At 39.0% G+C, this 18,842-nt stretch overlaps 1 protein-coding gene across 2 annotated transcripts in view; it reads left to right on the forward strand.

Annotated features, from left to right (window-relative positions):
* The first annotated feature begins 1,237 nt into the window (after positions 1–1,237).
* LOC112452715 (Kv channel-interacting protein 1) overlaps positions 1,238–18,842 on the forward strand; it is a 118,877-nt gene continuing 101,272 nt past the window's right edge. For both annotated transcript variants that reach the window (XM_025013058.1, XM_025013057.1), the window contains exons 1-2: positions 1,238–1,496; positions 5,882–6,317. In XM_025013058.1, coding sequence (XP_024868826.1) covers positions 6,153–6,317 — 165 coding nt within the window. In that variant the 5' untranslated portion in view covers positions 1,238–1,496; positions 5,882–6,152. The remainder of the gene's footprint in view (positions 1,497–5,881; positions 6,318–18,842) is intronic.

The raw sequence follows: 18,842 nt of genomic DNA on the forward strand, positions 1-18,842 counted from the left end.
ACTATTCCACGTTATTTATTGCACTCATAAAGTTTACTTTAACAAATGCAATAATTCAAAAACAATATCCGCGTCACGACACTCGTGAACACGTTAAGACCGTGCTCGATCCCCCAGTAGCAAAGATGACGTCTGGAGACGTCTTATTGACGTCTTGGACGTCTTATTGACGTCCAAGAACGTTATTAGGACGTCCTTTAAGACCACTTTGCTACTTGGGTCGTGACTATAATAGCGTAGATTATTTTTGTTGCCGCGCGGTTATCTTATCGACGTACATTTACATGTGTACGAATTTCTCAAATCTCGATTAACGAATCTTTTCGCGCTTTTGCAGCACGTATACCATTTATCAACATTGAATGCTTTCCGCCACGCCACTCTCATGCAATTACGTCATATTTGCGTGACGGGATTAAGCCCGCTAATTTGCGGAGGGTATTATACTCCGCGAGCGTACAGTTCTCGCGTTATCCGTTCATTTATTGTCCATTTATTTCCTATACATTTTCATCGTTGATACCTGTAGTTCCAGTATTTCCAGCGTCGCGCGTCCTACGTGAGGGATACCACCCTCGCACGCACCTTCGCCGATGACGCGCCGCGCGTCGAAGGGATCGGCGGCGGCGCCGGCGGCACTCGACCGCAGTGATTTGACGCGCTGCCGCCGCCTCGCGATTGGTCGGGCCGCTCGGCCAATCGGCGGTGGCGCCGTCTACTAGACGCGCTCTACCCGGGCAGCCAGTGTACCGCCGGTCGCGTACCTCTTCGGATTGTTTCTGTTTCGGTTGCGGTTCGCGCTCGTGAAAAACCCCCTCCCCCCTCGACTCTCCGCGGGTGAACCGGCAGTGCCTCGCGGAATATCGAGATATCTGTTCATTCAATCTTTCTCTATCCTCTTTCTTTCTCCCCCCTCTCTCTCTCTCTCTCTCTCTCTCTCTCATTCTCACTTCTTCTCTTTCTTTTTCGTATCGGATAATGATTGGTCCGCGCCGATGTTGAGGACCGGCGCGACGATACGAAGCGTGACGAGATCATGTTACGGAGATCGGCGAGTTGACGTCCTCCTCGTGTCTCGTCGCCGCGTTGTCTCCCCGCACGACGGTGGGAGGGTCGTCAACCGCGTCGCCGAGTGATCCACCTGCTCGAGTCGACCGCCGCCACCGTCGCCGCCGCCGCCGCTGATGCAGCCGCGTGCGAGCCGCTGCCTCTCGCTCCCGGGATCGCCACCGCTACCGCCGCCGCCGTCGCCGCCGCCACCGCCACCGCTGCCGCCGTCGTCGACCGTCGACGCGATCCTCTCGCGCGGATTAAGCGGGAGATCCGCGATAGGATAGGCGCGCGTGTACTCCATCCACTTCTTTTTCCTGCCTGCGCTCCACATAAATCGCGTCCTACGACCAAGAAGTCACACCTGCAGCACCCTCTCGCCGCAGTCCGTTAATTATCGCCGATCGCAGCCCCGTACCCCGTATCGCCGCCTCCTTCGTTAACAGGTGACGAATCTCGAATATGCGATCTTTTTTTTTATTTATTAGCGTGGTTTATTGGCGGACATTTCGTACGTTTCGATAGGAGCGGAGTCAATTTAGGCATGGGCGCCCATGAGGAAGAAGCAAGAAGGGGCATATGCGCCTCCCTGGATTTTAATTTTTTTAACTTTTTAATTGATTTTAGATAGCTTTTTGTAATAATCTGCATAAATATTTCTTTAGAAAATATTATATGAAAATACATTTGGCAGAGCTTTTTACGAATCGAAAAATCCCATATGCATAGGAACTCCTTTCTTTTTTTAGAATGAGCGAACTAATCGATAGTATTTTGTCTTCTGGGGTCGAATGCGTATCTTGAAAATTACAAAAAAAGTGAACAGATTTACTAGATTTCGACAAATAAAATCATAGATACTCTAATAAATTTCCTCACTGTTGTAAATTTCACCTCATTTCAAGATATATAATCGACCCCCTGGAAGTTAAGAAAATTTAAAATTTGCCTTTTTTCTGAATAATTATTTTTCATTATTTTATTTATATTAAACGAAGTATCTTATTTCTGAATTCTCAGTCCTTCTCACAACCTGAACAAAAATGGTACACCGAAAAATATTTACATTCTGCCCCCCCCCTCTTGAAAAAAGTTGTAAGGCATATGAGTTTAGGTAGTTTAAATCCGGTGTCAACTCTGTGAGAAGAGAATGGTAGTACATGAGAAAAGAATTCGGTAGTTAAACCATACTTCAAGTGCTACAATCAACATCAAATGAGAAATTTCTCGGATAACATGCCCCTCCCTCTCCCCATTATGTTTCGTAGCGAATACTCACAGCAGCTTCGCGTTCATTAGCACGATATCTAAATTGCAATGTTTGGTTCTGAGGGTGAATAGAGGATACAGATTTCTTAAGGGAGGTCTTCTCTGTCTGCACGTGGCTCGCTATTGCATTTATGATAATATAAATTGATGCGCTCGACTTCGAAATGCAGATCTAAAAGAATGTTGAAAATCTAAGAGAGTTTTGGAAAAAATTCCTCTAATGGGAAAACTCGCGATTTAGGTACGGGCGATTAGTCAATCGTGCAATTATAAAAAATCATAAATTAAAGACTCGAACCAAGCTCAAAATATGATTTAAAAAATTAATAAAAAAAATTTACTCCGAAAATTAAACACAATATTGAAGTTTTATAGTCCATATACCTACCAGAAAATTTCGTATATAAACTTTTATAATCAATGATAAACCCGTTATTGGCTGGAAAATTGGCAACGTCAATTATTTGCGTTTCTCTCGTACACATTTCAGTCTCTCAATAAGGAATATTTCGTAATTTTTGAAATATTAATTTGCATAATTTCATTTTAAGTGAGCGATTGTTATTTAAATATAGAAATATATGAAACGGATCTGCGTTGATATAAATTTATTTGTTTATTGATAAATTATTAATAAAATGATAATATACATCTGCGAGAATTGGTTAATTAATTAGAAGAGAAAAATAAAATTACACGGATGATACAATGCGCGAAATAGTTGAAATAATAGCGCGACACAAGGAACAAAAGACTGTAAGTGCTTCTAAGTGCTAAAGACGTTGCTTTAGGTGTAACACTTTATACCTACTTTGAAATTTTTTACATTTTTCTGAAATGCTAATTTAGATAATTGTCCATTGTAATACTTCCTGCATCATTAAACATAGGCCCGACACGGTGAAGCTTTATTTATACACCTTACGGTATGCCTGTTGACCCCGTATCACGTTGTTATATATACGCGACAATCGCGATATAAATATTTTGACATTAATCTTTAACATTTTCCGCGAATCCAGCGTTTGTCAGCGCTGATAAAGGCAGTGCGTTGCAAGGAAAGTTGTCGCACCGCAAACTTCGAAGTGGTTTTGTTAGTGACATTTATTATCCTTTGCGCGAAGACTCTTACCGTTGGACTCCCTTTTACTCTTATTAAAATCAAGTACTAACCGCATTGCTTCGCATTATTCGCAATTGCAAAGACGTGTTGCCCTGCACGCTATATACTTTTTGTATAGATAATGCCAGAAAGTATAAGATTAAATAAAAGTAAATTAAAGATATATATTTTATAAAACGATATATTAATTTCTCAGCACGCATGTCCAAAATCGGGATATAAAACATCTTAAAGACATCTTTAAGACATCTTTAAGGCGTTTTATGATATAATGTTAAAATGTCTTATATCCCGATTTTGGACATGGTGCTGTCTGGGTTATAACTGAAAAAGACGTGTCGTGTCGAAGTAAACAATTGCTAAGTTCTAATCTAACTTAATAATTAAATGTTAAATTAAATAATTTAATAATCAAATATTGATTGGATTCCGGCATGAAAGTTTCCTTTTCCGCTGCTGGCCTCCTTTCATGCCCAGAAAAAATATAGGGAGCTGGGTGCCAAATCGGTATATGATTTGTTCATGTTTCATATCCATAGGGATTAAAGTTCAGATCAGTACGAATCGATTTGGTCCAGTCAATTAAGATCCTACGTCGCTGCGTTTTTGCGTTACAGCGCTTCAAATTTGTAAAAAAAGGGTACTAAATCATTTATTCATGTCTGCCTCTGGAGCTGATAGTCAAAATCATCCTGAAAACGAAGAAAATCCATGAGGCAGACATCCAGGGCTCTGTATTATCACGGGACGTAGTTGTAAAAATGTAAAAAAAAAGCTCTACTAAGTCATTTGTTCATGGTTCTAGTTACGTCCATTCGATTTATTATAACTCCCTGAATACGAAAAAAATTTGGCAGACATTTTGCTTACTGATTTTTAGCTGTACAATTTTTTGAAATTCATGCATGGAATCAAGGGAAAGCGGGTATTACGGCTGATTATTGTTATTATTAATAGTTTTACTATTATTATTTTTTCAGTAATTTTTATTAACTCAACCTAACAGGTAATGAAAAAGCAAATAAATTTCGCAAAAAAAGCAAAAATATTCAAATAGTCTGCCTTTGGAATATCAGAGGCCTGGATGTCTGCCTCATCGATTTTCTTCGTTTTTATAAGAAATCTAAACATCAGTCCAAGAGGCAGACATGAGCACATGATATAGCATACCTTTTTTTTACACTTTTAAAGCGCTGTCAATTGACAACGCAGAGGCAACATGCTGGCAGACCATTTTTCTGTGGTCCTTCACATTGTCTTTAATCGAACAATTCAGGTCTGCCAAGTGTGCACTTCATATACACTTTTTTAAATCATAAAAAAAGCTTGAAAAATTGATTACTACAAAAGTCAGAGCCCTGGATGTCTGCCTCTTCGATTTACTTCGTTTTCAGAAGGATTCTGAACATCAGCCTCAGAGGCAGACATGAACAAATCATATAGTACCCCTTTTTTTTTACAAATTCGAAGCGCTGTCAATTAACAACGCAGCGCTACCATGGTGGCAGACACGGTCCTTAATGTTTCCTATGATACAATTATCGCTATTAATAATGTCTGCCACATGAACAAATCATATAGAAATTTTGGCACCCAGCTCCCTAACTAATAGGGAAGTCTGCATGATAGACTCCGCGTGCATTAGGGTTTCTATATACGCTCTTGCATCCCTCACGATGGTTTCTCGTGGTTTTTATCAATAAATTTTGAACGACCGCGCCCAGAATCGATCTCGAAGTTTTGGCACGGTAACCTTTCGCGAATTCTATAATATTCACTCGTCTTACCCGGCTATTTTTACGATCCTCGCGGAGTGACCCCGAAATCTAGATCTAAGACGCAGCTTCAGCTTACGTCCGTGTTCTTCCTAATAGTGATTAATAGCGTATATGCACGCAACTATCAAACGGGAACGGCTTTATCCTTAGAATCGTGAACTTTAAAGCACTCTCAAGCCACATATATCAGACTTGCCCCGTCTCCCATCCTCGCTCAGTCCGTTTTTGTTTGTTTGCGCTATCTTTTTTTCATTTCGCGGGACCTATGCCAAATCCTGAAAAATCTGTAACGCTACACGGATATAAATACAAATGCCACCAGCGGAATTGCCGGAAAGCGACAATTAATTACGACAAACTCGCTCGGTCGCGGAGAAACCTCAGGATTCCACATATGCGAAACAACTTGATTTCACCGTTATCTTGAGATACAGGCACACCGTAATGTCCGTTCAGTTGCGAAGACGGAACTAATTACCCGATCGGAGGGAACATTGATATAATCGATAAGCGCGCCGTGTGTAATTAGAACGTTAAAAATAATCGCGCTTTGCATTACACCCCGTTCGTTACTACCAATGCGCGAACGCATTTCGCACGCGTTTCGCGCGGTTTGTTCGCCACCAAGTCGCGAGAGTATCACGTGGAAAATATTTTGCAGTTCGCCGCTCGAAAGAGAGTTTCGCGCTTTCTTCTCCTTCTCCTCCGGTAGACGCGAGATCTCGAGGGGAAAAAGTCGAGCGAGACGCGCGGCAGAGAGGATCGATAGAGGAAACGCACGATGAAACGCACGATGACGGGGAACGTGCCGATGATAGTGTGACCTCGCGGATCACCGGATATAAAAAGAATAGAAAGAAGCTGGAAACTGGGGGTAGGGGCAGCCCTGTCGTGGACTTTCGACAATTTAGGCGGCGGCAGGATCAAAGGTCATGGCAACGCCGCCGGACTCGCCGGGACCGGAAGAGGCGTTCTTTGAATTCGAGAGCACGAGGGCGAGGCAACAGACCACCAGGCCGGTGCCTATAGAGGAGCTTCTGCGACAGACCAAGTTCTCCCGCCAGGAGATCCGAGTCATGTATCGAGGCTTCAAGCAGGTACGTCCCCTCTTGACCTATCAGGGCACCATCGATGGCATCGATTATCTCGGGGATCACTCAAACTTTGGCGAGCGCGAAATTATGCAAGAGGCAAAAAAGCATTTTTACACCGTCGCATTTATCACAATTTTTATTTGCGCGTTTATTGTAATATGCAAATGAGCCTTATCGCACTTGGCTGCATAGCGCCATCATTTATTTTCATCATCTTGCAGCTCGCCGAGATTTCTCTCTTGTACACGAAGATTTCCTTCAATTTATGTGAGATTATTTCATTGGCACTTGCATAATTTTGCATTTCTAATCTACGATTAAAGATTTGACCTAAAAAACCTGACCCGTGAGTCCTTAAAGCAAAAATCTCAAAGGGAGAAAAGCTTCTCATCGATAATGTATCTATTTAAGACATATTCCAAAAGTTATTAATTCTTATACTTTATTCCTTTTATTAAATACCTTTGAACATTTAACATAACAGAATTTGTCGAATCTCACATCGAGAAATGATTAAACACAATCATGTGTGAACTCTAGCATCTATTACCTAAATTTATTGTTAATTCGAACTATGCCGAAGCCGAGAATTCCGAACATCGTTTTGTTCGTTGTTGCAAGATTACAGCAACGCGCGGTAGCCGATATAGCATAGTTCGTACTAGTATTTTTAACCCCTTCTTTATTAAAGATAGTCTCGCAAAGTATTGATTATTCACGGGCATCCCACAGAAATTGTTAACGCGGTTACGTAAATGAATTGATTATAGCGCCATTGGGCTCAATCATCAGTAAAAAGCACTTCTTTCCAATCGATTTGTTGCGTCAGCATTGAGCATTTGGCTCATATATTTTTAACTGTTCGTGATAAGTGAATTTTACATCGAGCTGGTAACGTACATAACACAAGCATTTTATTGCCTATATATAAACAAATTTGTTGACATTTCCGAGACATGCCCGAAAATCAGTTAACGTGGAATTACGCGATGAAATTATAGGAATAATCAAACTCGATTCCTACATTCCGTAACAATTATGCCGATTTGTATTCATACAAACATGTTTTCATACAATCCGTGTGGCAATGTGTGAAGGTAAGACAATACAGCGACGAAGTATAAATTGTGTTAACAACGCGGAAATAATCGTATACGAGGTATAAGACGTTTATATTGATCTAGACTTTCGGTTGCGTCCGGTTGTAAGAAAAAATGTAAGCAGTAGGAATTACTTGCGTGGGTATAATGGAAAAAAGATAGAAACTTGGCACTAGACGGATATGTTCGTATAGCCAAGAACGGGTTTGGTTGATATCCTATATCTCTCTCCAATCACAGTTTTATGGCTAAATTTTATATCGCTTCGTCGTATCTTCTCTGTTGTATTTACTTCGATAGATACAATGGTACGATAGAAGTTCCCAATGGATTGCAGTGATTGCATCTTTTATAACACAGAATCACTAACGTGCTATTGAATGAATGATAATACTCATCATATTAAGTTCCTGACGATTTCTACAATTTATTCGTGCGCAAAAAACACCAAATAACTGTTTCTTCTTTAAATCAAAGCTTAAAAACATACATTCTCTCTCTTTCTCTCAGTTTGATTAAGAAATAAATCGCAGGATATTATATATTTATATGGATATTATTTATATACCGCGCGATTACGTGTATACTTCTTAATATTCTCAAAAGACTGCGCTAAAATAAAATACTTACTGAAGTTATCGAAAAGACAAACAGCAAAATATCCGCGGTGATCGTTTCGGGATGTAATTATGCACACGACTCCTATCATCCATGTATGGGCATAACTTACCCTGCATGATGGTGCTATTCATTCATACTGAAGTGATCCGTCGCCGATATCGGATCTTACTGCTCGTCATACGCTCGGGCTTTGCGGTGCATAATTTTTCACTGATGCACGGTTCGATGAAGCTCAAAGCCGTGCACGCTTCGGAGTCCTGTGCGGTCCGTTACTTTCACGACTCTCGTGAAATATTCACCAGCGAGTTGCGGCGATGGTCAGTGGTGGTGGTCAGTCCACCTGAAGCCTAGCCGATGTGCGGCTCCAAGGCTCACCAACGTAAATATCCCCCCTCCCCTCCGCGGTTGTTTTGTACGATGTACAAAACCAAGTTCCTGGAAAAGATGTGTATCGCCGGCGAAACTATGTCCAAATCTTGACCAACCTATGATTATATAGCTAGTGCCCCAACGGGAATTGTTCGCGAGTGCGAACTCGCATGTAGGACATGCTATGTTTATCGCGCTTCCCACGAATCTCGAGCAATTTTACACACACACACACACACACACAAATCTTTTCTTTTACAATATAAATATATTTTATATTGTATAAAAAATATTTTTATATTGTATTGCCAAACGACGGAGTACGGAATCTTTATTTGTGTTCTTCTGAATTTTATCATTGATCCTCATCATGGTTTTTTTTTTACATAATTCAAATGCGATCCAAGTATCCTACCAAACAAGTTTTCGAACTAGCTCTGATCGTGCAAAAAAGTGGAGATATTTTATACAATTTAAGAGGTATATATTACAGTTACATGTATAAATCCAAATCGCTTTGTATTTACAATTTGGGGTTCGTGTGTCGTTATTGTCGTGGTATGATATGAGGGTGGATAAGATTCTTGATAACCGCCAACGATAGAAAAGGATAAAAAATTTCTTATCGTTTTTAATATGGTTAGTGAATTGTTTATTTACGATACTCTATCAGAAATTCACGTTACAATATACTTGGGATCCTATTGTAAAAGTCTTATCAGCTGCACATTAGTTTCTATCGTTTTTAATGCGGTTAGTGAATTGTTTATTTACGATACTCCATCAGAAACTTACGTTACAAAATACCTGGGATCCTATCGTAAATGTCTTATCAACTGCACATCAGTTTCTATCGTTTTTAATATGATTAATGAATGGTTTGAATCGGTCAAAAAATGGTTTAGTCAATCCATTTCAATCGTTACAAACCGTGAATTAAGGAACTAGATTCATATCGATTCATTTCTTTCAATCGGTTTTTATCGTTTTGAAGAACGCCGGAAACGGGGCAACTAGCGCCAGGAATCGAAGGCCGCTGGGCTCGGTGTTCGGTGTCCGGGGCGGCTACCGCTAGGAGGTCCTTATAGGAAGAGGTCCCTCCAGTTACGATACTGGATTTCTCTGCTTTTCACCTTGCAGGGATTCTGCTTATATATTATGACTGGATGTATTTTAAATACGAGAAGCGCTTTCCATTATGCGCGGCCTAGCGGCATTGTCGCGAACTAATCGCCGATTTGGTTGATGCGGATTTAATTTATATCATTGATATACGATAGAAAACGAACCGATTTGCTACCTGCCGTGTTATGATTTTTACGAGAGCAAACGTGTTTTCGGAAGGTGAAAGTGAAATTTTCTGCGCGTGGAAATTTTATAATATCTGCAATAATATTTGTTCTCCAAATCTCGAGGTACGTGATTATAAAGAGTAATGCATGCTGAACACGAATCCAGTGTAGTTTTTTCATTTTCGTTGATGTCTAATATTTCGTGGGCGATCAAACCTGAAACTTGTGTTTGGGACTAATCCGTCTGTAAGCACCCGGGACTAATCCGTCTGTCTCGTCACTGTGGCGCGCCGGGCGCACGACTTCAGCTCACGGCGATTTCAGGTTAGGTTTCCCTCGAGCGTGATTTTGTCTTCCCTTGCACGTGCGTCAGTTTGTATAGGAGGGAAATGGTAGGCACGTATCGTCGCAAAACGGGTGTTTTGGCCGACCGAAAAGATGGCGGACCGTTGTTTTCGAGATCCGCGATTTCCGCGCAAGAGTTGACATGCCGCGCGCGTGGTAGATCGTCCCAGCCGCGGTAGATCGTCGTTGCTGGTCGTTATGTCAGTGTCAGTGTAGTGATGGTGGTGTTGGTGGTGGTGGTGGTGGTGGTGGTGGTGGTGGTGGTGGTGGTCGTCGTCGTCGTCGTCGTCGTCGTCGTCGTCGTCGTTGTCGTCGTGCGCTTGTCAGGATCTGTATTCACGTGCCTTAATTGTTTTATGGAATAGGTAAAACAATTATTCTTTAATAATGTTTCGCATAACAGTTTTAAATAAATTTTTATATTTTTTTCTTTAAAAACAATTATTAAAATGTATCCTATCATTTTTCAGGATTAGATATACGTATATGTATTGAAAATGTAGTATGACGGTTTAGCCCCGGCTTTTTTGAGATTTTAATTTTTGCACCGTTGTCGTTTTTGCTCTATAGGGTAAACTCGGGTATGATGGCCATACGGAAAAGATGGCCCATGGCTGTAATTTCTCCAATAATGGCTAAACAGTGCATTTTTGTAGTCATTCTCAAAGATAATCAATATTTACAGTAGTTTATGTGCGTACACTATTCGAAATAACAATATTGTGAATATTATATCATATTTTTACTTTTGACTGCCTGCAAAGTTTTTCATGTGTCCGCTAAAAGCTGCTATAACATTAAATAAATTATAGTTAAGCTGCCGTAATCAACGTTACACACATAATTAAGCTATGTAAATTGTAATTCGACCTATAATTTGTATTTCTATTTTTCACTATTTATTTAAAAATACTATGGTTATCTTTTCTGCTATGGCCATCTTTTCCTTAAAAGTCAGATAAGATGGCCAATGCATACGTTGTAATACTTTGATAATATAAAATTTATGTTAAGTGTTTTCTTCTTAATTTCGATAGTTTTACGTACTTTAAGCTTCAGTGAAGGAATATACCAAACACTGTTAAAATATAACAAAAATAAATGTATGTTTATTGCATTTTAAAAAATTATGGCCATCTTACCCGAGTTTACCCTACCAGTTAAACAAAGCGACGTAGACAAAAATTTCCTATATAAATTTTGTAGCTAAAGGTTCACTCTTTACAGTGGTATACAATATTTAACTTAAATTATTTATTTTGTTATTAAAAATCGGCACCGAAAAAATCCAGACGGTCTAGCCCCGGTCTCCCCTATACGATTGATTCAGACGGGCAATAATTGTACATATAGAAAACGATTCATAACTATAAAATTTGTATAGTTATTTCCTTATTCGGATCTAAAACGATAGAAACCGATTTGATTCGATTAATGTTTTATCTGTCTTCTAAATATGCAACGATAGAACCGATAAGATACGATTAAAAACGATACAGATATAACCGTTTTTAATCGTTTTCTATCGGAGATAGTTACCAGGGACATGTCGCCAAAAATATCATTCGCGACTCTCTATCGACTCTGAGTCGGATGGTGATTCCACGAGTATGTGCCCAAATCGACTCTTGGTTGGAGCAATCAGAGCAATTAGAGTCCCGTATCCTAAGAGAAGCGCGATCGGCTTAGTTCATTGTCAGTATTGCAATGAATTCTGGAGATTATTAAAAATGGCGTCGTTTGCAGACGGACTATGAATACCGCCCTTAGACGAGGTAATGGAAAATCATTCTTGAAGGAATTGTGTTAGTTCTTTAGAGGGAATAGGTACTTATGTATTTATAATAGAAAAATAACATAATCATATATGTACATAAATACTGTAAATAAAAATTAATTTATAATTTTTTAGAAATAATGTAATATATGAGAAAATAAAAAAAGGCAATAGATGTACTGAAAAAATATATTCAATAGAAATCATTACGAAATAAACAGGAAATGAAAGAGCACACACACGGGTGAGTGCTTAGTAAGAGACTATGATAAAGATATATTTACTTGTATAAAATAAAACGAATAACACTAGAAAAATATTAAAAAGATAATATTCTTATGTGCCAGAACATAAATATGTCGTTATATACAAATGAAATGTTCGTACACATAACACAGCTGTTCGTATAGAATGTAAACAATGTTGCCCATTGGTATTATGGCTGCCGGAGTCACGTGATTTATGATAACCACCAACAAAAAATATCGATTTCTAATCTTCCATTATTAGAAAACGCGATAAAGATATCATTATATACTTATAATATCTTTGATACAATATATCATATTGTTTATGCTGACGTGCCCCGCGCCTTGCCGTCATCTGTACGGATTGATGAGTGCGCCACATGTAAAATTCTGTCTTGCGCGAAATTACGTATTCCCCTTGATGACATGCCCTCGTTTGCCGAGATTTATTCGACGGTTGTTACGGTTTTGGAAATTGAGAGAGCGCCATGCCACTCACGGCTTGATAGTCGCGCGTACCCAAGTACACTGTCGTCGTCCTTTTCCGAGAGCGTGGGAGAATAGGGTCTCTCGGCAGCTATTTGAATTTATTGCGATCGCGGGAATACCGTCTCGCTTTTTACAAAAGTGCCTGGATATGTTTCTTGGACATTTTCGCTCGCGGGAAATCATCGCAAGGAGGTTGTGATTGCACATACGTGCGCATTCGTGGAAGATAGCTTTTACGAAAAAATGCATTTCAATCGAACGCAATTAAAAATAATCGCGTATGCGGTACTCGACTCGGAAATTGGCGTGTGATTTGTATTAACGCGAGGTAGGAAGAAAATATACGACGAGAATCGCGGTGAACGGAAGGATAACGAGCATGGAAGAAGTATCCTCGTTACACCTCTTCCATATTTCCGGTGCAAATATCCTTTTTTATATTCCATATTATTTATACGAAATATATATTCAATGCGACGCGTTCTCGTATGGTCGTGGAAACTAATTTTTTTTAACAGACGAGAACGTAGCATACATCTCTTATCTTTTAGATAAAATAAATTTGTAGAACGCGCGCGCTTTGAATATTTATCAAAATGGACTAGGAGGGACTAGGTGGATTTATATCTCGGCACAAGAGCACTGCACATTTATATCGCTCTCGGCTCACAGACTATATTTATTCCACTTCGTGAGTTCAGTTTGTGCTCGTATCTTACGACTACATAAAGTAATGTTTCTACTCGCAAACTGCATCCTGCAAGCGCTATATTTTCGTCGGATACGCGCTGCGCACCTGCAATATTTCGAATTTCGAAACCAAATATATGTACCTTTGAACGCACCACGACATTCGTATATTCCGTCGTATAGTAAAGCGCCAATTTTATCGGTTGCCGAGAATTTTCGCTTGCATCAACAAAATTAGTTCTTGATTTTCGAGATTTTTACGCTGAACGGTTGCCAAACACCAAGAGATCTCAGTGTGCATATGCAACGTTGCATGTATAACACTGCACGACGTTATATACACTGCCTTGCACGCTCAATCATGCCTAGCACCTCTGCCCTTAATATTAAAAGCGAAGATTAAGCAAACACGCAAGCACATATTAAGTAGGCAGCCCGCGCTGCAGAATTTAAAGGCTACTCACTCCCGGCAGGGTGGTTCAATTTACCTAGCAGGACGTGGACGAACTGTCCGGGGCGCTAACTTATTCAGTAGCCGCTTACACAATGGCTCGCGTATCGTCGTAACACGAAGGTGCATAGGATGGCATAAACGCGAACTAAGCTGTCCCTCGGCGCTTTTTCACGGCCACCCATATTTCTTCGCGATCACGCTTTTAACGATGTCGTATAGCATGCGAGGATAGCACCAACTGAATTCCCTGTGAAACGAGAATGCGTGCATTTCTCACCCGCGGAGACACAAGGACGAAGGGCAACCGCACGCTTCGCCTCTATTATCCGATGCATTCATCGTTTGATTCTTCTCGAGGATAAGAGGGGTGGAAAAAGAGAGCGAGGACAAAACGCGTTCTCGAAACAATGTGCCTCTCGTAATTATTGTCAGGTCACAATACATACATATATATATATATATATATAGGGCAAAATTTGTCAACCGGGCCACCGGCCTGCCCATAATTGTTTTTATCGCAGAAAAACTACCTTGCGCCTAGAGGTAGCTATGAGTAAGAGCTATCGAAAGCCGTGTGCAACTTTGCAGAATTCAATGTGGCGGTACCAAAATGGCGACCAAAACATCTGAAATCCATGAATGGCTTCAATGAAATTATTAGAAAACGAAGAAAATCGTGATTAAAACAGCTCTAAAATGACCTGTGTTAGAGTTAATAGTAGGTTGACCACGAATCAGTAGCTGTGTGATCGAAATTTGGGATGGTAATCCAATATGGTGGACAAGAAACTGCATTTACGCACCGCAAACTACTGATAATTGACCGGATCTACTTGAAAATGGTTGTGCGGGTGGTTCACTGTATATGACAAATCCGATCCCAAAGAAGCAAAATCCAAAATGGCGATGATCGAAATCCAGGATGGTGATCCAATATGACGGCCGATCCACTCTGTATTGTAAATCACTGGAAATTCAGCAGATTCACTCAAAATTCGAATTATGAAACTGGATTCATAAAAATAGATTTGACACCTAGAGAAAAACCCTTTTCACAACACCTCCACGGAAAATTTGACTTTCCATGCCTGTAGAGAGGGGCAAAAGTGGTCAATTTCTTCTTACCTTTGTACATCCTTGTCTCTTTCACTCAATTTCTTACTTAGATCTCTCCCTTCTCTCCTCAATGCTTCCACAGCCATTAAACTCCACCCATTCCTATTGTAATACTTTTCCCTATCTCTTCCATATATATCATTCCAACCATTTCTTTCCTTGTCTACACAGCATCTTTTAATCCACCTATCATCTCCTACTCTCTTAATCTTATTCTCATACTTCACAGCTCTAATGCCCCAACCTATTCTCAATTTTCTTAACCCCAATTCTCTAGACATCATATATCTTGAAGTTGCACATCCTTAATAAAGTTATAAACAAATAAAGTTTGGCAAACGGTCAGTTACAGTAGCTAAGCCTAGAATACAGTTAAAACTATTCATAACAGTATTATTAAATGGATTGTCGTGTTCACCTATACATACATCGTGATTTTTCATTTGCATATTCTTAATAATTGTCCTTTTCACCTTACATACATTGTGATTTTTCCGAGGATTTTTCATTTGCATATTCTTAATAATAAAATTATAAACAAATGCGAGCGGTTAAACAAATGAAGTTTAGCGAGCGGTTAATTGACCCCTCGCCAAACATTTTATTTGTTTATAACTTTATTATTAAGGATGTACAAAAATCGAATTGTATGTAAAGGTGCAAACGAAAATTTATCGATTTGTAAGATTATTTTGATTCAATTTTCTCGTAGTTAAAGGGCTAATATGAAATGTCCCCTCCCCCTCCCTAAAATTTTTTTGTTAATACCGTTTGAACTAGAAGTGTCCAAACAAAAATTTGCATGGAATGTGCGTTTACATGTGCAAACGATAAGCAATCGAATGAGCTATAGAAAGTTAATTTTTTTTAAATGTTGGGGGACTAACTTCACGCGGGTTCTCAAGGGACTATAGCTAGCTAGTGAGCTAATCGTGCAGGTGGCATCAAACGGTTAATATGATCCAATTACGGAGCTCATTTCTCTCGTAAGCAACCGCAAGCGTCATGGCACTTGCGTAAGGATAGATCGTTAAGGTATGCACGAGACGTGTTGAATTATCACGTGCCCACAAAGGTGCAAACGCGTATTACATAGCTTTGGGGATTGGAACTAATCCCTTGTCAGTCCATCCAAATTTTCGCTTAACCGGCGGGAGCGCATTATCAAATCGAACTGCATCTAACCTTCGAGATATCTATGTCAATTCTCTGTCGCGTGATTACTCTGGTAATGTGACAAATGAGAAATAACAAAGTAATAACGATTTATTTTCGGCATCTACGAACAGAGAGTGTATTGTCTGACGTTAACACAGTATAAGTAAGAACAGTAGGTTCACTCCCTTAAAAAGTTGGTAAATGAATATGGCGACTTTGGCAATCAATAACATGGCAGCTATCATCTGACAGTTCATTTGGGTTAGATACATCGGCGTTAATTGAATTGTATTTGTATTTATTAAAAAAAAATTTTTTTAATAAAATCATAATGAGTTATAAAGGTGGTTATTGGTGTGCATTCAAAGATTGTGGTAGTGTTAGCATTGGAAAAATATGATCAAAAGAAACTTTGTTCCGATTTCCGGGAGAAAAAAAAAACAATTTTACAACACAAGTAAAAATTTATTAATTCTTATAATATTAAGCTTTTAAATTAATTATTGTTAATATTAGTTATGTATTATTGTTAATACTAATTATATTATACAATGCATTTTAAAAAATTTATATTTTACTTCCAATGTAAATAAATTTTGTATTTTTTATTTACAATGTAAAAAATGTGTATTATTTACTTAAAATATGAATAAAATGTGTCGGGACATTTTTGCTTCAAATATTTAATTAATATAATATTTCTTATATTTTTTTCATTTCTTATATAATTATCACAAGCGGTTTTTATTATTCAAATAAAGCGCGCATGCATTTTTTACTTATGTACGTGTGTTGTGATATTTTTGCTTTGAATATTTAATTAATATATTTCTTATTTTTTTTTTCATTTCTTATATAATTATCAAGCGGTTTCTAGTAAGCGGTTCAAATAAAACACGATCAGGCAATCAACATCATGGCGGACGTTTGCCACGAAGAACAATGGATCCGACACGGAGTGAACCTACTGTTCTTACTTATACTGTGATGTTAATGACTTGTGCGAAACGTTTATTTCATTTTTATGGAATCGCGTTTTAATAAAAGACATGATCGACGAACTTGGAAATAATTTTTTTTGTTTGAATAAAAATTGTTATTTTCTTTTGAATATTTAATATTATTTTTTATTTGGTGTACCAAACTTGTCACAATATTATTATGTAACTGATTCTTTTAAAGAAGAAATTTAGAAGAAATTGGATGATTCATTTACAACAGCGATTCGTGCCGCTTTATTAATCATGGTCGTTAATCGCGCGAATTAGTATCTATCGCATGGGGATAACTCGTAAATTATGGACTACGGCGTGTTTGCGGATAATGGATTCTGCGGATAGTGGATCGATGCCGAGCGTGCATACGTGGAAATTCATGTTCCCGACGATGAAGACGAGAATGTCAGAGATGTGCGTGTATAGCAACACAACGTTTCGCAACCGTTTTATGCTAATGCGACTCGTATTTGCCCCGTATCTTGAAAATCGGTCGCTCCATATTAACGTAGTCCAGCGGAAATTACGGCGGCTTAACGAAGTTATGTGCGATCCTATCCTCTCATTCCGCTCCATTAAATGGATCGCGTGTGACATCTTCTGCATTGCCGCGCCCGATTTTAGGGAGGTACGATCGACGCGTATGCGGATTTATGGGATATTTGAGAACATAAAGAGTTCACACCATCATTCAAGTTTTTAATAATAAATAAATTCGTGCGGAATCGCGATTCGCGTTTGAAAAATATGGTCGAGTGCTTATGCAAAGATAATTGCGAGGTCTTTTAATTACGAAGGTACTTAACAAACAAAGGGACTTTTCTGAATTAAGTTTGAAGAAGTAAGCAAATTTTTTTACCTTTCGGTTAATTTCGGGCGGATTTTACGTCAACAAAAATGTAATTTGCTGTATAAAATGTTTAATCTCGAAAACATTTAATCCCGGAATTAAAAGTTTGCGGCAAGAATTTTTGCCACCAAGCTTTAGTTAAAAAGAAATTAAAAGTTTGCGACACGAATTCTCTTCTCCGATCAAATTCCATTTGAACAGAAATCGATAGCAGATTCGTCGAATTATGACAGTCGTCGGATGACAGTTTTGATAAGTTAATTTCAGATGGATATCTTTTTTTTCCACACGTGTGGGTCGATTCGCCGCGTTGCCGAGATGTACATGAGAAATTAGGGCCTCTATTCATTCGACGAGCAGTAATTTTCCCGGCAGATCGCCGTAGCTCACACTCAATTATCTGCATCCGTGCAAACCCTATTTCTCCGCTAATCTGTTTTCCCTTTCAGCCTGTTTCAGCCTGGATAGTCAAACAGGCGTGTAATAGTTAGCGGCGCCCATTCTCGAGCGAAGAAGCGAGAAACGTTCGTCATTTTCGATCCACACTGATGGACATGACGTTAAACACTTATCGTTCGTTTATACGTCAGCCCCATGTAACGAGGCAATCTCCTTTGGACAGTACGAATGTTTAACTTGCTGACAATCGTTGGATCTTAATTAACTATCAATATTGATTTATGCGGCAATATACGGAACAATACATGGGATAGTTTTGATATAAACGCCTATATACTTCAAGACGTCTTATAAGTTAGCGGAACAAAGTGAGCAGAATCGATTCTAATTAATATATTTATTTGTTGCTCATTTGTTGCTAAAAAGTTGCCAAAGAAAAAAATTTGTTGCTCTGTAAGTTTTCTTAAAAAACGATGTTCCGCTAGAAGAAGATTAAGTTAGCGTGACAATATACATATAATAACAAAATTACACATAACAATAACGTAAGAATTTGTTGCTAATTTGTTGCTCGCAAAATAAGTGTAAATAACAGCGAAAAACCTCAGCGTGCGGACAGTTATAA

This window comes from Temnothorax curvispinosus, unplaced genomic scaffold, assembly GCF_003070985.1.
Source record: "Temnothorax curvispinosus isolate PA1 unplaced genomic scaffold, ASM307098v1 QBEX01003650.1, whole genome shotgun sequence".
NCBI lineage: Eukaryota > Metazoa > Arthropoda > Insecta > Hymenoptera > Formicidae > Temnothorax > Temnothorax curvispinosus.